At 35.7% G+C, this 20,311-nt stretch overlaps 1 protein-coding gene across 1 annotated transcript in view; it reads left to right on the top strand.

Moving 5' to 3' along the window:
* ARL15 (ADP ribosylation factor like GTPase 15) overlaps positions 1 to 20,311 on the top strand; it is a 397,041-nt gene that overhangs the window by 189,235 nt on the left and 187,495 nt on the right. Inside the window, exon 4 of the mRNA XM_041748766.1 lies at positions 7,206 to 7,414. Coding sequence (XP_041604700.1) covers positions 7,206 to 7,414 — 209 coding nt within the window. The remainder of the gene's footprint in view (positions 1 to 7,205; positions 7,415 to 20,311) is intronic.

Genomic DNA, 20,311 nt, shown 5'->3' with positions numbered 1-20,311 from the left:
AAAAAAAAGAAATCTAGAGGCTTGGCCTTTTAGCACTGGAAGAAGCTCTGCTATGAGCAGGTAATGACATCTACCCTAAGTACTAACAGGTAATGCCTGGTCAACCCAGTTAGTGTCCCTCAGGGCTCTATAATACTCCTCCACTTACTTCCATCTTCAGCCCAGACACTGCCTGACTTACAAAGCCATTTATATTCTCTCCTCATACTGGTCATTACTTGTCGCTAGCTGAGATTTCTTATCTCATGTTCCTTCTCCTCTTCCACTCTGGGAAACAGCACCCATGTAGTAGAAAAGCATACATGGTCTTTGGCATCAGTTAAAAATTTGGATAGCACATTTGCTATTTATTAGCTGGGAATGGAGAAAAGTGCTTAAACTTTCTAATTTCTTAAACTTTCCCAGTTTCTTCATCCATTAAGTAAGGATAATAACTCCTAAAAAGTTAAGTGAGGTGATGTATATAAACACCTTTACAAGGTTAGGAGTGACGTAATATGTCAGTGAGGTGGGGGTGGATGACGACTAGGTATTAATCGTCTTTTATATTCTATGTGGGTGTTCTCAGTGCATCTCACTGTGTGCCTGAGGACTTTGGTCTCCTCCAGCTTAACAGTTGATCCTGTTTAGTGATGGCTAAAGATCATAAAGATCTTTTTTTGTTTTTCATAAAGATCTCATTTTTCTAAAATTCTTTTATTATCTAGAGTGGTTTTGACTTTGAAAGCAAAATAGGACAATACACCCTCTCTTAGGAGAACTTGATTTTGAATCTTCACATTTTTATACTTTGTATTGACCATTTAAAGAGGGCTTAATTTAATATATTTTGGCTTTTGGGAAGTGGGGATGTGAGGAGGTCCATAACAAAAGTTTGAGTTTAGGCCTTAATCTTCTTAGTATTTCAGTTTTTAAAAACAGGTTGAGTGAGTCTGATGGAGAGAAGATAAAAAAAATTAAAGGAACCACCCATCAGAAAGACCAAGACTCCACAGATGGGAGGGGTTAAAAAAAGAATTTAAAATTATTACTTATCTATATCCTCTCCCACCTTGCTCGTTCAGCGTCTTCTCCCCATGCTGGATACCATTCTTCTTAAAGTAATACTCCCGAGGTGGCTTTTATTCCAAGGATATATCCTCCTTCACTAAGATTTGAAGAATTAATTTACAATTAAAATTCTCCAAAATTGGCTTCGTTTATGGGTTCTCCAATCTCACTAAGTTTTCCAGAGGGAAAATATTCTTATTCTCCTTCATTTTCTTAAGACTATGGTAAGAAGATGGAAAGAGTAGACAATCTTGAGTCCTCATCCTCACTCTATATACCATGACAGGGTGGCTGACCAAAATGAATATTGTCATCCTAGTTAGCCTGGGTAGCTAGCTACACATAGCCCTTTGGCAAACCATCTTTTTGGGTCAGACTGACCAAAACTACTCCTATACCAGCATGGCTGCATACTTTTCCTGTCAGAGATAGGATTAGATCTGTAACTGTTCTGTTCTAGGGGTTTCTAGCAGTCAGCAATAAGTTAGAGGAATATCTAGAACACACAATCCAGTACAGCAGCCATCAGCCACATGTGGCATCTGAGCTTCAAATTTAAGTAAATTTAGACAAAATTCAGTTCTTCACTTGCACGGGCCACATTTCAAATACTCTATAGACACAGTGGCTAGTGGCTACCATATTGGAAAGCACAGATACAACAATTTATCACAAAAAGCTTGGTTAGATATCACTGGTCTGGAGGATTTTCCATAGGGACAACACTCCACCCCCACCCCCCGCATAGGGACAGCTTTGAACAACTGTTTTTATTGTTGACTCCTGTATTTCCCTGTGTTTTGTTTTTGTTTTTGTTTTTTAGCTCATTGGATTTATCTTTCAAAGAACAACTCTTGTAAGAAATTATTTATGGCCTCTTAAGGGAACTAAGCATTTTTTGGCTGCAAATAACAAAATATTTCTAAAATTGGCTTGAATAATAGGCATTTACTGCACTCCAGAATAAAGGGTCCTTATAATGTAGTTGGTTGGTACTGCTGTTGGGTGGTGTTCTCAAGGACCCAGGCTCTGTCTTCCCATTCTGACATCCTCCATATGTTGGTATGTCTCCTTCAAGATGGCTAGAAGTTTAACACAGTCCAAAGTGTCATCTTCTCACCTAATAAGATTAAAAACAAAACAAAACGAAACTAGGAGAGGCGGCTCTCTTTTGGCATCTCTTTTCATTGAGGGACACATTTTTTCCCCCAGAAGCTCCCAGCAGAACTGTGTTGAGTCGCAGTTTGCCAGAAACAAATCAGCTGTCCATACCATGAGAGAGAGGTTGGAAAACAAATACTTGGCATTTTTAGCCTCTGTAATGGTAGATTGGCTCTGCTGGTAAAGAATGTAAGGACTATCAAGACTGAAGTTTTTGTCTGTTTTGTTTGCTACTATGTCCCCAGCACCTGGGATGGTGCCAGGTGCTCAGTAAACGTCTGTTAGATGAATTAATAATAAGAGAATGTTTCATAGTGTACCATAGAAAAGCTGTCCATAGTTGCTGTAATGTGCCATAAAAAAAGAACCTTGCATAATGAAGACGTGTTATGTTTGCCCTTGTAGTAGCTTGAACCAGGCACTCCGGGTTAACCAGCTCTCAGAATGAACTCTTAGTTTACCAAGAGCTCCTTACAACCCTTGTAAGGCAGTATCAGATCTTGGGTGATTAGACACTGGGTATCACTTTCCACCCAGCCTCTCTATTGTTAAGATGCCGCTTTGTTTTTTAATCAGTGTACAAAATATAGGCCAGGTTTGAGTTGGGTGTTTAACCTTTTTTAAATAACAATTTGAGACAAAGCATGCACTATTCAGTCATTAAAATGAGTGGCCCCAGACCACTGTTAGATGTGATGTCCCATATTACATTACTCTCTTTGGACTCGGTTTATGGGTGGGGAATGGATGTGGACATCAAATGGGTGTTCGAATTTTCCCAGTTAGGCTCACTTCTCAAAGCATCTGGCAGTTGGGTTAATGGCTTATCCATTTCTCATTTCAATCTGATGGCTAAACTAAGATCCACTCACCCAGACTGACCAACTTTATACAACCCTTCACCCAACTCCTGGTTTCCTGGGCCCAAATCTGAGTCAAGGCTGCTGCTGACCAAAGCCATTGGGCAAAAGGCTGGGCTTCAACTCCAAGCCCACTTTTTGTGATGAACTGCTAAAACTGGGCAGAAATGCTAAACTGCATATGCTGAAACTGGACAGAAAACCAAGTGATAGGCGACTAAAGTAAAGGGTCTTTGCACCATTAATAATGTATTATTCAAAAAAAAATAAAGTAGTATTCACATATTATGTTGTAGAAGGGACATTTTAAGAAATTATGGCATTTCTTTTTCTTATTGGACTCACCATCATTTGTCTATTTTCAGGTGTCTAATGTGTTCCTAAATGTGGCAGATGGAAATAGTTTCTTGTTAAAGGAGATGAGTCTCATGAGTTGGATTTTGCATATGTCCCATGTATTTCGAATGGAAAAATTCCATTGAAACATGCAATCAGTATTCTTCTCTTTATACTTGATTCTCTGCACACCCTCTTATTGTTATGGCTGTATTTATTCCCTCTAATATATGTACAGGTTTTGTTGTAGTTACTGTTACTTAAAAGAATTTGAGGATTTGATCTAAGAGGAATAATGGATTTTAAAATATTTTTTCTAGGTTCTTGCTCAGTGACTTGTATAGAATAATACTTTATAATACTATTCATTGAATTAGTTGGCTGGAAATGTTCTTGGACATGTTCCTACTCTGAGCATTAATACATATAGGTACTTAAGTACCTTTTATTCTAACAGGTTGCTTTTTCCCCCTTGGTTTATGTAGCAATAGAGTTCTTTATTTAGTTTTATCACCTTCTCAGTCCATGATGCTTTTATTTCAATCACATTAGACCTAAATTTAAGTCTTAAGTATGTAACCTTGGCCACATCATGTAATTGTTTCGTGTCTTAGTTTTATTATTGATAAAATCAGAGCCATAAGAGTATCTGCTTCTTAAGATTGTCAAGGGTAAATGAGTCAATACATGTAAAACACCTTAGCACAATCAACATTTATTTTGGAACTATACTTGGTCAATTGCAACTGTTGGTTGACTATGGATACAAAAGTTGGGCAAAATCACAAAACCATTTTGTGAGCATTAATGAGCTCTATAGAATGTCCAGTAAAACATGTCACATATATTAGATGAAAATCATGTGCCACATATCCTTTAGTAAAATTTATAATAGATTTATGTACAGATATGTATACACACAGTATTTTTGTTTTAAACATTTGCCATCAGGTAACATTGCTGCTACTTTTGCTCCTCAAGCTTATGGATGGTTCTCTAGCATATGGATAATGTCTGGATGTAGCTTGTAGCAGATGCTGTTGGTACCCTACCCAGATCTCCTTTACTGGGCCAGTGCATCCATCTCCCAGCTGCTGCGAGTATTGGCTGCTAATGACTCACACCTGTACCCTTCTCCAGAGGCCTGCCCTTGGCTGACCGTAATTGCCTCAACCAAATATGTCTGGGAGGGTATGAGATCACACCCCTACCCCCTCCTGTTCCCTAGGGGTGGCTCATAGCCAATGACTGTACTGGGGTATAGCAGCCCAGCCCCCTTGCCTTTGGACTGGACAACTTCTGTGGTTCAGGCCATGCTCTAGAGCTCCTCGTTGGATCAAGCTGAGGCTAGATTTCCAAAACCATATCTTTGTCTAGCTCCTTCCCAATTCCAGCTTGCTTTTTTCACTGCTGGATTGTCCTAATAGCACCGTCTGTCATTAGGTGTTTGAGAAGTGCCGCCTCAGACTCTGCCTAGGAAGCCTGGCCTAAGGTGTTATTAATTTCAATTCCTCTGTTGTTCTCTTAGTTCAACCATCACTTATACAACTAACTACTTATGTTAAATAATCTCTGGCTTAATTATTTTTTCTTTTGTTTTGCTCTGCTTTCTTGGTTGGATATTACCTGATCTATATCACCCCTATTCACATCCCATGTCTTTACATATTGAAGGTTACTCAACATTAAATGTCCTTGATCTTCTTTTATAGCTGGTTATTTCAGTAAGTATTATGGGGAATACCTTGGATTTTAAAATTTGAAAATTAGTTTTAAATTGTGAATCAGTTACACTTCCCTGTAGGGTGATTATAAGAATTATATGAGCTATTCTTTTGAAAACACCTAGCATGTGCCTGGAATATAGAAAGTGGCTTAATAAATGGTAGCTGTTTGGTAACTGATAATTTTTAGGAGAATTGCCCAGTCTGGTTGAGATGCCTCATCTCTTGCTCTCTTACTGCCTACTAAGTACCTCTATCACAGTGCTTTATGACTTTTTTTTCCTATTTCTCCTAGAAAAAATGTGGGCTTTTGAGTGTCATCCAGTAGTGTGTTGGTCCTCAGGGGAAGAAAAGACCTGATGATTGCTTTTGTTGATTTCGATGGTGAAAATATTCCTATCCTGTCCAGTTTCGAGCTCCCAGTATGGTGAATGCAGAGTTTGGAAGAGATGCACACATTTGGCTGTTTCCACTGCATGCCAAGACCAGTCTCTAATCTTTGTAAGCCCAGGATTTACCACAGTATTTTCAACATAGGAGCTAAATATTCAATGGATGGCTCACATGTAGTTACTACTGGTTAATACTTGATCATATGCACTAAACTGATGAAATACCTTTATCTAATTTTTGTCGTAGAATGAAGAATCCTACCCCCCATCTCCATCACCCCCCATACTCACACTGCCCATGCTATTCATGAAGCAAATGAAAGTAAAGGAAGCACTCTCATCATGATGTAGTGGAGAATGCCCATGCCCTCTCTAGACAGGTTGTCTACTCAGATGCAAATCTCAATTCTGTGATTGACTAGACACTTGAATGGGGATTACTCACTTCACCTCTCTTGGCCTCAATTTCCTTAGACTGTTGGACTGGATGGACAGTCTCTCCAAGTCTTTCTAGTCTCAAATCTATAAAGCCTAATTAGTGTATAATTTCACTTCCTCCTTCCCTCATTTCTCTCATTCCTATAGTGAGCTTCAAGTTATATGTTTTGCTGGATATTGGGAATACAAAGAAGAATAAGGCGTGGCCCTGCTTGATGAGAATCTCAATGTCTTATTTTGTGAATACCTGTCATACCAAGACCATGAGTATGCACATTGCCAAATGTGTTTATGCAAATGTATCAAGATTTTAATTCATCACAAATTTTAGGGATCTCTGGGTGGCGCAGCGGTTTAGCGCCTGCCTTTGGCCCAGGGCGTGATTCTGGAGACCCAGGATCGAATCCCACGTCGGGCTCCCGGTGCATGGAGCCTGCTTCTCCCTCTGCCTGTGTCTCTGCCTCTCTCTCTCTCTCTCTCTCTCTCTCTCTCTCTGTGACTATCATAAATAAATGAAAATTTTAAAAAAAAAACAACAAAAAAACCAAATTTTAGCACTTTGATCCATAAAAGTTTTATGCTAGTAGTTTTCACTTTTCTGATGAAATTAAACAAGACTGCCCTGACCTGCAAGTAGTTCTTTTAGGAAATATCAAGATAGTGTTCCATTATCTGGAAAAAAACTGTGAACAGCTAGGTGACACTGTTCTCTGAGTTAGGCTCAAACTCACTTTATAAAGAGTATAATTTATTTAGGGGCTAGCAAGCAAAATCTAAAACACTTTTAAGTTTCAATCTAAAAAGTATTTATCCTGCTTTTTATCACACATTTTTTTTTAAAGATTTTATTTATTTATTAATGAGAGAGAAAGAGAGAGAGTATGTGGCAAAGACATAGGCAGAAGGAGAAGCAGGCTCCATGCAGGGAGTCCAATGCAGGACTCAATCCCCTGTCTCCAGGATCAGGCCCAGAGCTAAACCGCTGAGCCACCCGGGCTGCCCTATCACATATTTTAATACGAAAGGTGTGAGGAATGACTCCTAAACTTTGGGCTTCTTCTCCAAGGCCACATCCACCTGTTCATGCCTTTGTTCTCATCAACCATGTTTTCTGCACTGAGTTTTTAAACACTACATTGGTTTCCAGTAGGAATTACTGTTGGGTGTTCCCAAAAGTACTGTTCAGTGTTTTCAGTTTCTGAAAGCTATTTTTAAAAAAAGAAAATTTGTTTTGTTTTTGACAGGGGCTGATAATATCCGGAAATATTGGAGTCGCTACTACCAAGGATCTCAAGGGGTAATATTTGTATTAGACAGTGCCTCTTCAGAAGATGATTTAGAAACTGCTAGAAATGAACTGCACTCAGCTCTTCAGCACCCACAGTTATGCACTTTACCCTTTTTAATATTGGCCAATCATCAAGACAAGCCAGCTGCTCGATCAGTCCAAGAGGTATGTCTCATTAACATGACAACTCTTTGTCTTGTTTTTGCACTTACGCTGCCACATTGGAATCTGAAAACTTGCCTATGATTAGGGAGATGCTGGTTGTGTTGTTTTCCCACATAAAACCTTAAAGTAGAAAGACTGTATCGATATATAGAAATTATTGATTGTATATCTTTCTCCACCTGGAAAGCACAGATTTTTTAAAAACTGTTTAGTAAAAGTTAAAGATTTATCTGAATATTTTTCTCATCTATTTTCTCATTTGAAGACCTGAACATATTGAACATTTTTTACCCTGCCAGCTTACTTAGTTCATTCTTTTCTCCAGCTTTTCAAGGAATGCATCGTGCGTATTACCATGCATCACTTGCCCTCAAATGTCATGTTCTTGTCCCTCTGAAATGCTCACTGTTGACTAGAAGCAATGAGTCCTATTCTGTAATCAGCCAGGCTGAAAATTGATGTCTTATCTTGCAAGTTCCATGGTACCAAATACACTTTAATATGGACTCATTTTTTATCTTCCTCATTTAATTTCACTTCTTAGCTTGTATCTCACCTATAAAAGCATGAGTCTAGTTCTGGACCAAAAAAAAAAAAAGAATCAGTTTCTCACCCAGCAGAGCTTCTGATTCATGGATACTGAAGGAATAAGATAGATGAATAATTGTTAAAGCTTGGATTGTAGTGAATTTTAACCTTAAGTACCATGGAATCAAAACTTTTCATGTATTCCTTTACACCTGTAACTTTCAGAATAGGTTTCTTACCTGTCCTGCAGAAAATTGGGTGCTTCCTTTAGTGACTTTGGAATAAGATCATTAATAGGAACAATGCTGCCCTTTAGTCTGAAAAATTAGATGAGGAGTAAGGACATGAGATGTTCTAACTTCCAGACTTCTCTCACACTTAACACGGGATCCATGCAAGGAGCTTTGTTCCTTTGCTTGTGTTCTCATCGGCAAGCTGGCAATAATACAGTTGTTTTTTTTTTTTTTTTTTAAAGCGAGTGGGATGATTTTGGATAGTTCACTTTGAAGTTTAAAGTACTAAGCAGTAGAAGACGTACTACATAGAGAATTTTCATTTAAGTTTTAGGGAAATAGTAAAGGCAAGGGTTTCTTATTAAATAGAACTCATATCTATCCTCTGTTGCTTCATGCAGCGTTAAGTAGGCATCAAGCACCTTTTTTCTTCCTAGGTTTTGTGAAATATAGATAATATTAAGTAATTAAGATAAAAATAAAGCAATGCAAATCTATTCAGAATCGTTAATGTGAGCATCTTTGGCATTGTAGTTGTGGTGCCTTCCTGATCTGTTCTTCAGGCTCTTGGTAAATCTTATAACTGCTCAGCACCAGTTTTTCTGTCTGTAAAATGGATATAATAGTATCTAATGATGGGTAGTTATGAGTGTTATATTCGTTTATAATTATATGGTACTTGCTGAAGGTGCATTGTTCTGAGATTCATTGTGGGAAATACAGGTATGTATTAAGAATACAAATAGACTATAACATTTTGTACATAAATAATGTGTTACATCCATAATAAAATATACGAAATACATAGACAAATGACCTTATAACTTCAAATCCCTTTACTCAAGTTATGTACAATAGCTGATTTTTTCCCCCTTCAACTTTAAGAAACTTTTTTTCCTTAGACACCATAAAATAGAAACTAATGTTTTTTAGAAACCCAATTCATAGCTCGGGGTGATCCTCCTTAAAATCGAAGACTGTCACATCAAAGAAAGGAAGCTTTTAATAGTTAATTACTCTGGAATATGCTTTGTGTGTTGGCTAGGTATCTTTTGTAGGAAATGGGCAAGTATTTTTTTATCATTCATCTTTAGTGAGACAGAGACTATAAATGTAGAATAAACAGAATGATATGAGAATTATTCAAGACGTGTAAATACTAGAACATGTATGACTTTGATTTTCTATTTATATCAATTTTAAATGAAATTCGCTCAATTTTTGTGTGTAATGGAATTTGCACCATTTTGAGGACTGTTTAAGGCATTTTCCATGTGGTTATATAAACCCATACTACATACTATACTGGTGCATGTTAACATTTTACACTTTAATTGAAGACATGGGCAAATTCTATTAGAGGTATTGAAGTTTGTTGAAACATAATGAAGTGATCATACTTTGGATGTGGCAGAAAAAGAAATGGAAGCTTCCTATTTTACTCATTGCTTGAATGACAAAGAAGTTTCTCAGTATAGTAGTGTTATAATGCCTTCTTGAAATAGCCCCAGGAATGTTTTATGGATTAAGTCAATACCTTATTAATAAGTTAACATAAAAGTGGAATTGTAAAAACTGAATCTTAAACTTTTAATGAATAGTAATCTCAAAATGATTGGGAGGAGGCATGGGTAGAAGAGGAGTAGAAGATTAAAAAGTGAGCAAACTTACATGTTATTTGAAATATGTTTAGAAGTGGTCATCTGTTTACTACTCCTCTTTTCCTTATTATAAAGGTATTATTTGCCCTGAGCTCTGTTGCTTATAAACATTTTTATCCATTTATACCTGCTAATTTGTGTGCACTTTGTGTAATTTCCAAATGTGCAGTTTCCAATTGCAAAATACCTGAGTCTGAGGCAAAATTTTGTTCTTTCAGAATCAAGGAAAATGTATTCAGTTTACCAAAAGCACTGAACAAGCCTTTGATGCAGTTACGAAAAGACGAGGAGTCATAAAGGCTCATTGATTCCTACCCTCCTCCCACTGAAATTATTACATTTTGTGCTTAATGCATTATGCAAGAAATTTGCAATTATTTATCCTGTCACTCCAGTAAAACTTTTAAGAACTCATTTATCATTTAATGAGGGTAACGGAATATTGTTGAGTTTAGAAGCTGGTGAGATCTAGAGGAGAAAGCTGAATTATCACTGGGATTGCAACAGAGGTTGAAAAATCTCATGAGGTTATATATTTAGTTTCCCTCCTCTGCTATGTCATTGCCATGCTCCTGTAGAGTATGAGTTTAAGAAAGGAAGACAATGGTTAAAATTACTTTGTAACCCACAGACAGAGGGCAACATGCCCAATTATTTTGTTACCCTTTTAGAATGCAAGTGGAGTCTTGTACATTGCATAGTTTGCCTTCTATAATAAACCTGGTAATGACTTGTGTGTAACTTAACAGAATTTTAAGATTTTACATTTTGAGAATCTGATATTAGCAACGTGTTTCTTAACAAATAATCTTTTTTTAAAAATAGCAAAACACTGGGAGAAAGAACACCCTTTATGTACTGTCTGAAAGCCAAGCAGTTCTTGCAACAGATGTTTGTTGTATTCACTTTGGGGTGGTGTAGTTACCACAGTTTTCCAGAATTTACTCATATCAACTATGTTTCTCTATAGAAAGTATAATACAAAAATTTATAATTAAGTCAAAAGACCCACTAGATTCTTTAGGGAAAATTCTAGTCCAATTTAAATAATAGAGCTCTAAAACAAGAATCATCTTAAGGGTAAATAGGTTGGCTTTTTATTTGTATTGAATTGTAATTGTATCTAATTTGTTTTACAACTCCCACAGGAGAGCATACTTCAGTTCTGAAGTTATTTAATAGATCAGGAGGATTTTATGAGAAGTTAAGTTGATATAGTAGCCAATAAATGTAATCCTATTTTCCCTCTACATAGTTGCCGATTGGGACTCTCTTGCTTCCTAGCTTTTTAAAATCTCAGTTTTGTTTTATTGGGCATTACCCTGTCTTATAAAATGACACATTTTGTCAACATGAAAGAAACAATTTAACCTTTGAGCAATCTAATCTGATTTGATATTTGTCCATATCCTTAATTCAAAAGTGTTTAACTTTTTTTTTAGAAAAGTTACTTTTTTAGTACATCAAAAATACTGAGTCAACTCTGTCAAATATTTTGAATTCTATGGAATATTTTGAATATTAAGAAATGTGAGAACTGTGAAGCAAAGATTTTTGAAGTAAAATTATTAGGCCAGATGACTCTGTTGGTTCCATGGCTCGTTAATTATGACACAGGAAGATCCAGCTTTTAGATTAGGATGTCAGCATTAAGGTTAAAATTTGTCATCAAGCATTTCTCAATTTTCTTACAATTGTCATGAAGTTTGTTACTGTGATGTCCATGGAAAGTGGTGTTCTGTTTGAAAAGAACAAAATATAAATGTGAGAAAAGTATTTGCAAGTATTTCTATAATGATATAAACATTAGTTTTTAGCCCGTGTTTTGATTATAGATACATATTTTTTTAAAAATACCTTTCAGTATTCTGTATAAGGTATTCAGAATACTTTATCTCATTCTCACTTTTTAGTCCGTGGACATCTTTTGGAAGAGAGTGATACTGTGTGTTTCATGTTATTTGACCACTGCATTTACTTACAATTCTTGTTTATAGATAATTGTTTCTAAGTAATATACTTTTTCTTCTCCGTACAAAAGGTCAGAGAGTTTTGAAGGATTGAAATGTTTGGACACTATCTGTAAATAGTAAGCCTCTAATTTAAAAATTTCATTCTATATTCATACTGCTTCACAGTGGAATGGTGTTTTTTGTTTTGTTTTGTTTTGGTATCTCCATGAAGTAGCGAATATCATCTATGATTTTACATGACAAATCTTTTATTAGAAAATACAAAACAGTGTTTAAATCATGTAGCATACTTAGTTTATTATTATTCTCTGTATATGGAGAGAAAGTGTGCATGTGTTTGTACAATAATGATTGTAAAGTGTCATATACTTTAAATCTTAGGAGTCTTCCAAGTATCTTGACCTGTGTCTTGGCAGCATTTTAGAATACTGATTTGATTTCACATAGAGCAGTGTACATACCTATTGTGTGAGCAGTCTGAAAATTCCCTTATGGGACGTATACTTATTCTAAAATGATATGAGATACAAATTATTTTTTGTCCATTCCTTACAGATGTACTTTACTCTGTTAAAATTTAATCTTGGGGAAACAATGAGAGGATCTGGAAGTCTGTTTTCCACGGAATGACTCCGTGATCTCCTGAAAATATTTACTAACATGGAAGAGAAGCTGAAAATAACCATCATTTCAATAGTTAGATATATTTGTACTAATGATGCTTCTGTATTTGAAAGAGGCAGCTTTTAGCTGAATACCAAAACAGAATATTTTATTGTACATTCATGTACTTTTAAAATATGTACTCCTTGAAAAAAATAATTTGTATATTTTATTTCATCGATTCTAAATCTAACCACTTTGATCTTCCCATTCAAGGGAACTTGTATACCTGTATTTCTCACACCCACCAAGCAATAATCATGAGAATGTGCCCTGCCTCCTGAAAACTAATAAAATTCCCATTAATGAGTGCTGCATCAAAAAGGCCCATCCTATGGAGAAAATTATTTAGATGGGATAACAAAGTATAATACATTTGAAAAATAAAACAATTCATTATGTTCTCTTTAAAAAAACAAACAACCTATTCCTTTCCACTGTCTTCCTTTGGTAAATCTATCTGTTTTACATAAAGCTGGCAAATTTGGAACTTCTTCCACTTCTTGTTCTTATTTACTCATATCCAGCGTTTCACTGCATCATTCTCCTACTTCTGCAGTACTTTTCAGTTTCCTGGTTGTTTACCTCCCCAAAGCTCCCCCTTCCCTCTATTCCTCAGCACAGACCATTGAGAACAGATTTCCTATCTTTCATGATACTCAGATTAAAAACCAGTGCTATCTTCTATTCCTTGTAGATGCAAGTGAAACACCACTGATCTCATATGTTCATGTGCTTGATAATTGAATTCTCTTCTCTTTTCTCACTCATGTTCAGCCACTGCTCACTATTTCTATTGCCCCGGGAAAACCACCTAAACATTCTAGGTCACATCGAGAAGTTTCCCTGTACATTGAAGGCTGAGCCGGCTGTCCTCCTCCTGACTGCGCACAGCATCCTGGGCATATCCAAATCATAATACAAGAATTAATTGCCTGTAACTTTTCTGCCTATCCCTCAAGATTGCAAGCTCATTGAAGGACAGAAATAATTCTGGCTTGTTTATGTCTCTGTGCTTGATTATATGTGGTTGGAATAAGTACTACTTCTGAGTCTTACCATACGTGTGGTGCTTCCCTGCTGGCTTTAATGCCATCAACTTCATCCAGATTCCTTAACTCGACCCAGCCTGACTGACTCGTTTCCTTCACACCAAACCTGACCTTTGAATATTACTCATAAATCGCATCTTCGTGAAATCTCATCACTCTGACCAGGTTAATAATTCCACAGAGCTTTAATCCTCTAGCTACCGGATTTACACCACTTTTCATGTAATTTTATATACTTTTCATGTACTTTTATGTACTTGAATTTGTGTTTGTCCACTTGAGGACCTTGCTTATAGCAGGTAACTGTTTCCTTCCTAAAATCCCTCCTAGAAAGTGGCAGGACATCTTGAGAGAATAATGTTCCTTTAATATGTTTTTGATGGCCTGTATTTTAAGTATATAGAGGTTATTTCAGTTGCTAGCATAACAAACTCTCTTACTTTTTGTATTTCTCACATGGAGACCTGTATACGTTGATTTCAACATAATTGAAATCGTTTTAAAGCAGTAAATTCAATTTAAACTCTCATTCAGCAAAGGCAACAAATGATTCTGAGGAGAAAGTTTACAGAACGATTTCCTTGTCCCCATTTCCACTTATTTATGTCCTTATTTATTTCATTTGCAGAAGAAAACTGCATTTACTACACATTCCATAGCATACAGAGTTAATAAAACATTTGTCAAATTAAATGAATTTGAAAATAGACACATGGTTAATGTCAGTAAAGTAAGGTGCTTTGAAGATAAAAAGCACAATAAGCGTTAGTTATTATCATTATGATAATTATTTTCATTATTATTATTACATAGTGTCTGCTTAAAAATACCTTTGGTTACTCCAGGATGGCTGAGGCTAATGAGAGGGGTTACCCTGCTGGGTTTTATCCAGGACTAAGGAGTTGAGACATAATGCACTGAGGTTTTGTTTTTTCTTAATAAATCTAGAGACATTTCTCCTTTTTCCCAAAAAATAAAATAAAATCCTGTAATGCAGAAGCATTTGAACCTGTTTTGAATAGTTGGAATGTTTTCTAAGGTGATCTCTAAAAAAGGTATTTGAGGAATAACTATATAGGTCCTCTGAAAGGCTCTAAAAACATATGCATTGATTTCTAAATAGAACCCTTTATTTCTTAGTTAACTAATTACAGAAGTCATATAGAGCTCAAATTTATAAACTAAAAGAAAAGAGGGCATAATTATGGGGATGAAAATGTAAAGCTTAATTATCACAAAAATGAAAAATTATATCTTTGGGAAGTTATAAAAATATAGCCAATTACATGAATTAACTCCAATATTTCAAGAAGGATTATTCTTTAGAAAGAAGAAGGTTAAGCCAAATTATTTGCAAGATACTACAATGACTGCCATCACAAGTCAGAGATAAAGGAAATATTGAAACATTTTAACAGGCGTGTGTGTGTGTGTGTGTGTGTGTGTGTGTGTGTGTGTGTGTATGTCAAACATACATCCAGCCTCATAATCAGGAAGACATTAGTGACATGTCTGAAGAAGACATTCCCTAATATTATTGCAAATTAAATAAGAAAAGACCTCAAGAGAATGAAAAGAGAAAAGGTGCCTGGAGCCAATGAATTACAATTGACAACCTAAAGGCTGTTGAAGAACCAATTGCTGGAGTGATTGCCAAGCTATTCATGGTGTGCAGCAGACAGAGCACACCAGAAAGCTGGAACAATGCCTTCAGTTCAGCAATATTGCTTCAAAAGAATGGAAAGAGGGAAACGGGAAGAGCCACTGACCCTGAGACCAATTTCCAGGCAGCTGCACAAACTATATACTGTAATTAAAGGTTTTGACCAGTAATCACAGCAAAGCCAGACTACAGAAAGTCTAGGGAGCCAGCAAAGTTTATAATGAGGCAGACATCCTTAACTTTAAGCATGGAAAAAGCAGGTAGGAAAACCAGTCCATTTTTTGGCAGTGGCTTTGAAAAGCTCTGCTGTATTAACACAAATATGAAAATCACATATTTGTTGGTCTTCTTCCTCTAAGAACAAAAATGTACAATGAAAGATACCTGCTTTCATCTTTTGAGATGAATAGTATACTCTGCTCCTTAGAAACGTAAATTTTCTCCTTGCCACTTTTTTTCCTTTACCTGTGAATCACATGAGGCTTTGCTGAAAACAATGAGCTAGACCTACACAGTGGTACAAAGGATAGACTGCCACTTAGAAGTGGGCACTCTTCCAGAGTACTCGAGCTCTGGTAAAAATGAACTAACCCACACCTGAGGACTATGTCTATAGAACCTCTTTTCCCTTTTATTAGTGGATAATCTAGAATCTTTTTTTCTTTCTTTAGTAATATCTCTTTATGTAGACATCCACATTCAGCCATGACTCTATTTAAATATTTACACAAGTACTTGGAGGAAAAGAGAGGTATTTAGTAGTTTTGAATGAAGGTCTGATACAGACTTCCGGTACAAATGAGAAGGTGGCAACAGAAGTCTAATGAACAGAAGCAGCATCTTATTTTGCAGACACCACGTAGTTCTCCCTGACTGGCCTATTAAGAAAGATCTTTGTGTTTGATGTCACTGTATCCAGTAGTGAAATGGAGATTACCTTCTTTGCAAAGAAATTCTGAAATAGAAATTTTACACATAACATTCCGACAAAAGAAAATGACAAGTTTTCTACTAAGCTATAAAGGAGTCAAGTAGGGTTTCATTTTGTTTAGTTTAGGTTTATAACTTAACATTTTCATTGTGTCAAGCATGCTGTGCATAGATTGAGTTTACTTTCACTCCACACCTGAAATAAGAATGCTCTATAAAGAATGCTTAGGTAGTAAATGGTCCCATAAAATAACTGGGATCGTTTTCTTCAGTGACAAGTGAAACAACTAAACCTTTTGGGAAGAAGGTTCTGCGTATGAACCATGAAATAATTTGGAGGTTCCATAGAACATCATAATTTTAACATGTAGAATTTGTAAAATATGATTTATTTTTAGATTGTGGTGATGACTAATGATTTGTCAAGGCAAAACTAGTCTTTATTGAAAGGGGCCAGAGTGGAAAATCTGGGTAACTTGCGTATAGTTTAGACAAGGAGAACAAAGAAATAATGAAACGAAAATAAGAGCTTGGCAGAGGAATCCTTAGAGAACAGCTGGTTGAAGAGTTACAATTGTTAACGTGCTATAAAAGAGATTTTCTCATGATGCCTTCGCATATTGCATTGAAGAGAAGACTGAATAATCATTGGAGAGATCCTGAAAAATAGGCCCAAAAGATCTTGAGATAGAGGTATAATTTATATGCACTAAGTAGTATCATTATTATGTTTTTTGTCATTATTCAGAAGCAAATCATTGTGCTCAAATACCCTAATTTTCAAAAACGTAAAAACATAAATACTTAAGAAAATTTCTTATATAAGAAGATTTACGTTTTACTCAGTTCTAGAAGTTTCCTTTAAAATGGTACTTCCCCAACTTACTGAAAAGGTAAGTCCAAATGTCTGAATTATTTAAATCAGTGTGTAGAGATTCATTAAGTGTAAAAATGCATGTATCTGCATGTTTGGGGCAATAAAAAGAGATGACAATTTCCCATAGTTGTATATGGACTTTGATGTTTTTCTTTAATTAAAGCTCAAGTTTGGACATCTTTCTGTTTTTCCTTAATTAATAATGACTTTTTAATGACTTTTATATTAACAAGCAAATTAAGCTCCTTTTTTTTTTTTTAAGCTGAAAAAGGGCAAACAGACTTTAAGGTAAAGCATAAGATCACCAGATTGCTTGAGCCTGTTATAGTTAAGAGCAATTCTTTATTAATATAGTTATCTCTTTTATACTTCACCAGAAGCTTTTCTTTTTCTCTCATATTAAGTCTTTTAAACTCTATCAGCACAATTTTCTGCTCTAGGGAAATATAGTCTTTAATGATTCTAATGCGCAATGCCCCCTTTAATTATTTAGAACCTTAGTTCTAGCAGTGTAGATGCAGAAAGTATGGGATATTTTGTTGAATTTGTACTAACTTCATATAAGGCCCTAGACATTGCTTTTTTTGGTAAAACACTTGAGATGAATCTGTGTTTTTGTAGTTTTATCTGTTAAAAATGGAATACAAAATTTGTAATTCCTTTAGTACTTGTTCTTATTTGGATTCTAGTTAGTCAAGATTTTGCCATCTGGTTCTTTAGCCATAGTAAAGCTGAATTGAAAAATGTGTGCTATTAAAAATGTCATATTTCTAAGATGTTAAAGCAAGAGATATGGCTGTAATTGCTGGGTTACTTTCACTGAAATTATTTTTGGAATAACGTCTTTTCTCCAACTCTGCTCACAAATATGTACAAGTTTGTAATGAATTATGGTTGACATTACTTGATCCATTCTCTGTCTTTTAAGATTATACAACTACCATCCTATGGAAAATGTGTGTCTGTCATTTTCATTTGGATCTCCATGGAGTATTACATAATCTTTAAAATCCATTTGTTTCAACTTTAAAAAATCCATCTCATTTAAATTAATAATCTGAAAGGCTAATAAAACCACATGGTACCTTAAAAAAAAAAAAAGATTTATTTATTTATTTTAGAGAGGCTGGGGGAGAAGGAGAGAGAGAATCCCAAGCAGACTCCCTGTTGAGCACAGAGCCCAGGCTCAATTTCATGACCCTAGGATCCTAAGCTGAAATCAAGAGTCAGACACTTAACTACCACCCAGGTGCCCCTACATGGTACAATTTTAAGCAGTTACAAAAAAGTAAAAATATAGTAAAAATATTCTCTGTTCTCCTCATGTGCCCTGGTCTGTTGTACCTTAAAACTCTCAGCCTTCAGTGAGGCCACTTGATTACCAGGCTTTGAATGTCAAAAGGTTAGAAACACCAACTTAATGAATTTTGCTTAACAACATAATGAAATATATGAACTGTATATTAATGAAAGTAATTATCTTAAAGGTGGTATTTCAGAGACATGTGCAGTAGGATACTATAATCATTTCAGGAAAGTTAATTTTAATACTTTAGTTTCTAGATTGTTACCTTGAGTTTTAAGCATTTTATGGAGTAGGCAGGGTTTTATAAGAACTCCAGCTCTGATTTCAGGAGGACATATTTGTGAGTATAGGAGGATATGCATCCAAGGAATCATACTTTAATTATTTTAATTATGAAAAACTTCAAAGATACAGATAAGCACTAAAAATGCTGTAACAGTGAAACTCATCCACCCATTATCCAGATTCCACAAATTTTAACATTTTACCATATTTGTTCAGATCTTTTCTTGAAAGAAACAAATCAGTAAAAATGCATTTTGAAAGCCCCTTCCCCTCACTTCTGCAGAAGTGAGTGTATCTTGAAGTTGGTATCTTTCCCAACATACATTTTTATACTTCTAATACATATGCATGTATCTCTAAGTAATATACAGTAATGTTTTGTGTGATAAAAATTTACATAAGTGGCATCTTAGAGTGTATACTTTGTCATGGTTTTTTCATTACATTTTTTGAGATTATAGTATATATGTAAATCTCACTTATTTATTTTCACTGATATATTATGTTCCAAGGCATGACAGTGCCATAATTTTATTTATTTATTCTTATTGATAAACTTTTAGGTTGTTTCTAGATTTTTGTGATTACAAACAAAGCTGTTGACGAGTATCTTTGTACATGTTTCCTTGTGTGTATATGCAAGCATTTCTCAAGTGTATATATGTCACATTGGAATTGCTGGATCATAGGCTATACACACGTTTAACTTGACGGCTATTTAACTTGGCACTCTGGGTTTAGAGGTGACAGACAGTAAGGCCCCGAGGTCAGACCGTCTGGATTTAAATCCCTCTTATTGTTGACCAACTGAATAACATGGAGTAAAAACTTAGATCCATTTCCTCATCTGTAAAATGGGGATAATCCTCGAACCTACCTCATTGCAAATAGTGAAGATGAAGTGAGGATTGAGCACATAGAAGGCTCAGGATTAGCTGTCAGCTCCTCAAGGCCTGTCTCTATCCTCTCTGGACAGAGGCGTGAAGAGGATTAAATGGCACTCATGACACTGCCTGGCATAGTGTCATGAGTGTTTATTAAGCACACAGAAATGAGACAGAAAAGGCAGTTTAGGTATCGTATGTTTATATGCTTTGGCGAGTGCTTGAAGAATAAATTCCAAATACCAAAATAATTTTTTCAAAAGCAGTGAAGACCATACACAATGCTTATAACTTGGGTTAGATTAAATGATAAGCAGTTTATTTTACTACCATTCATATAGACTGTGTTCTTGTCAAACTCTTTTTTACCCTTACGCCGACAAAGTGTGCTTGCTTCTGCTGTTGTGAGGAAACCAGGAAAATCAAATCTTCTGGAGATTTTTACTTGTGAAACTTGACACTGAAGTTTGTTCTCTACCGCTTTCCAGATAGATCATTCTGCCTTAATTTTTGAATTTGTCAGTTTTGCAATACTGTTAGTAGCTCTACCTTAAAAAAAAAAAATGCAAAAGCAAATGTAGAATGTTGTACTTTGCCTGTGCAAATGAAGGAGTTGCTTGAACAAGCTGTGGATCTACCTGCAGATTTCTAGGTTTCTGTGAGGCCCCACAGAAGCCCAGAAATCTGCTTTTTATAGTGTGTCACTTGGTGTGTTCTCATGATGTGATTGACAGGCTTGTTGTTTCCTCTCTTTGAAGGCCCAAGAGGTTACTGGGATTATTTTAGAGTGGCGTTGTACCGATTCTTACGTTTAGATTTAAATAGGATCTCCTCAAGCCTTA

The sequence above is a fragment of the Vulpes lagopus genome, chromosome 3 (assembly GCF_018345385.1).
Source record: "Vulpes lagopus strain Blue_001 chromosome 3, ASM1834538v1, whole genome shotgun sequence".
In the NCBI taxonomy this organism is placed as follows: domain Eukaryota; kingdom Metazoa; phylum Chordata; class Mammalia; order Carnivora; family Canidae; genus Vulpes; species Vulpes lagopus.
The sequence above is the reverse complement of the archived record's forward strand: the minus strand, read 5'-3'. Positions and strand labels throughout refer to the sequence as shown.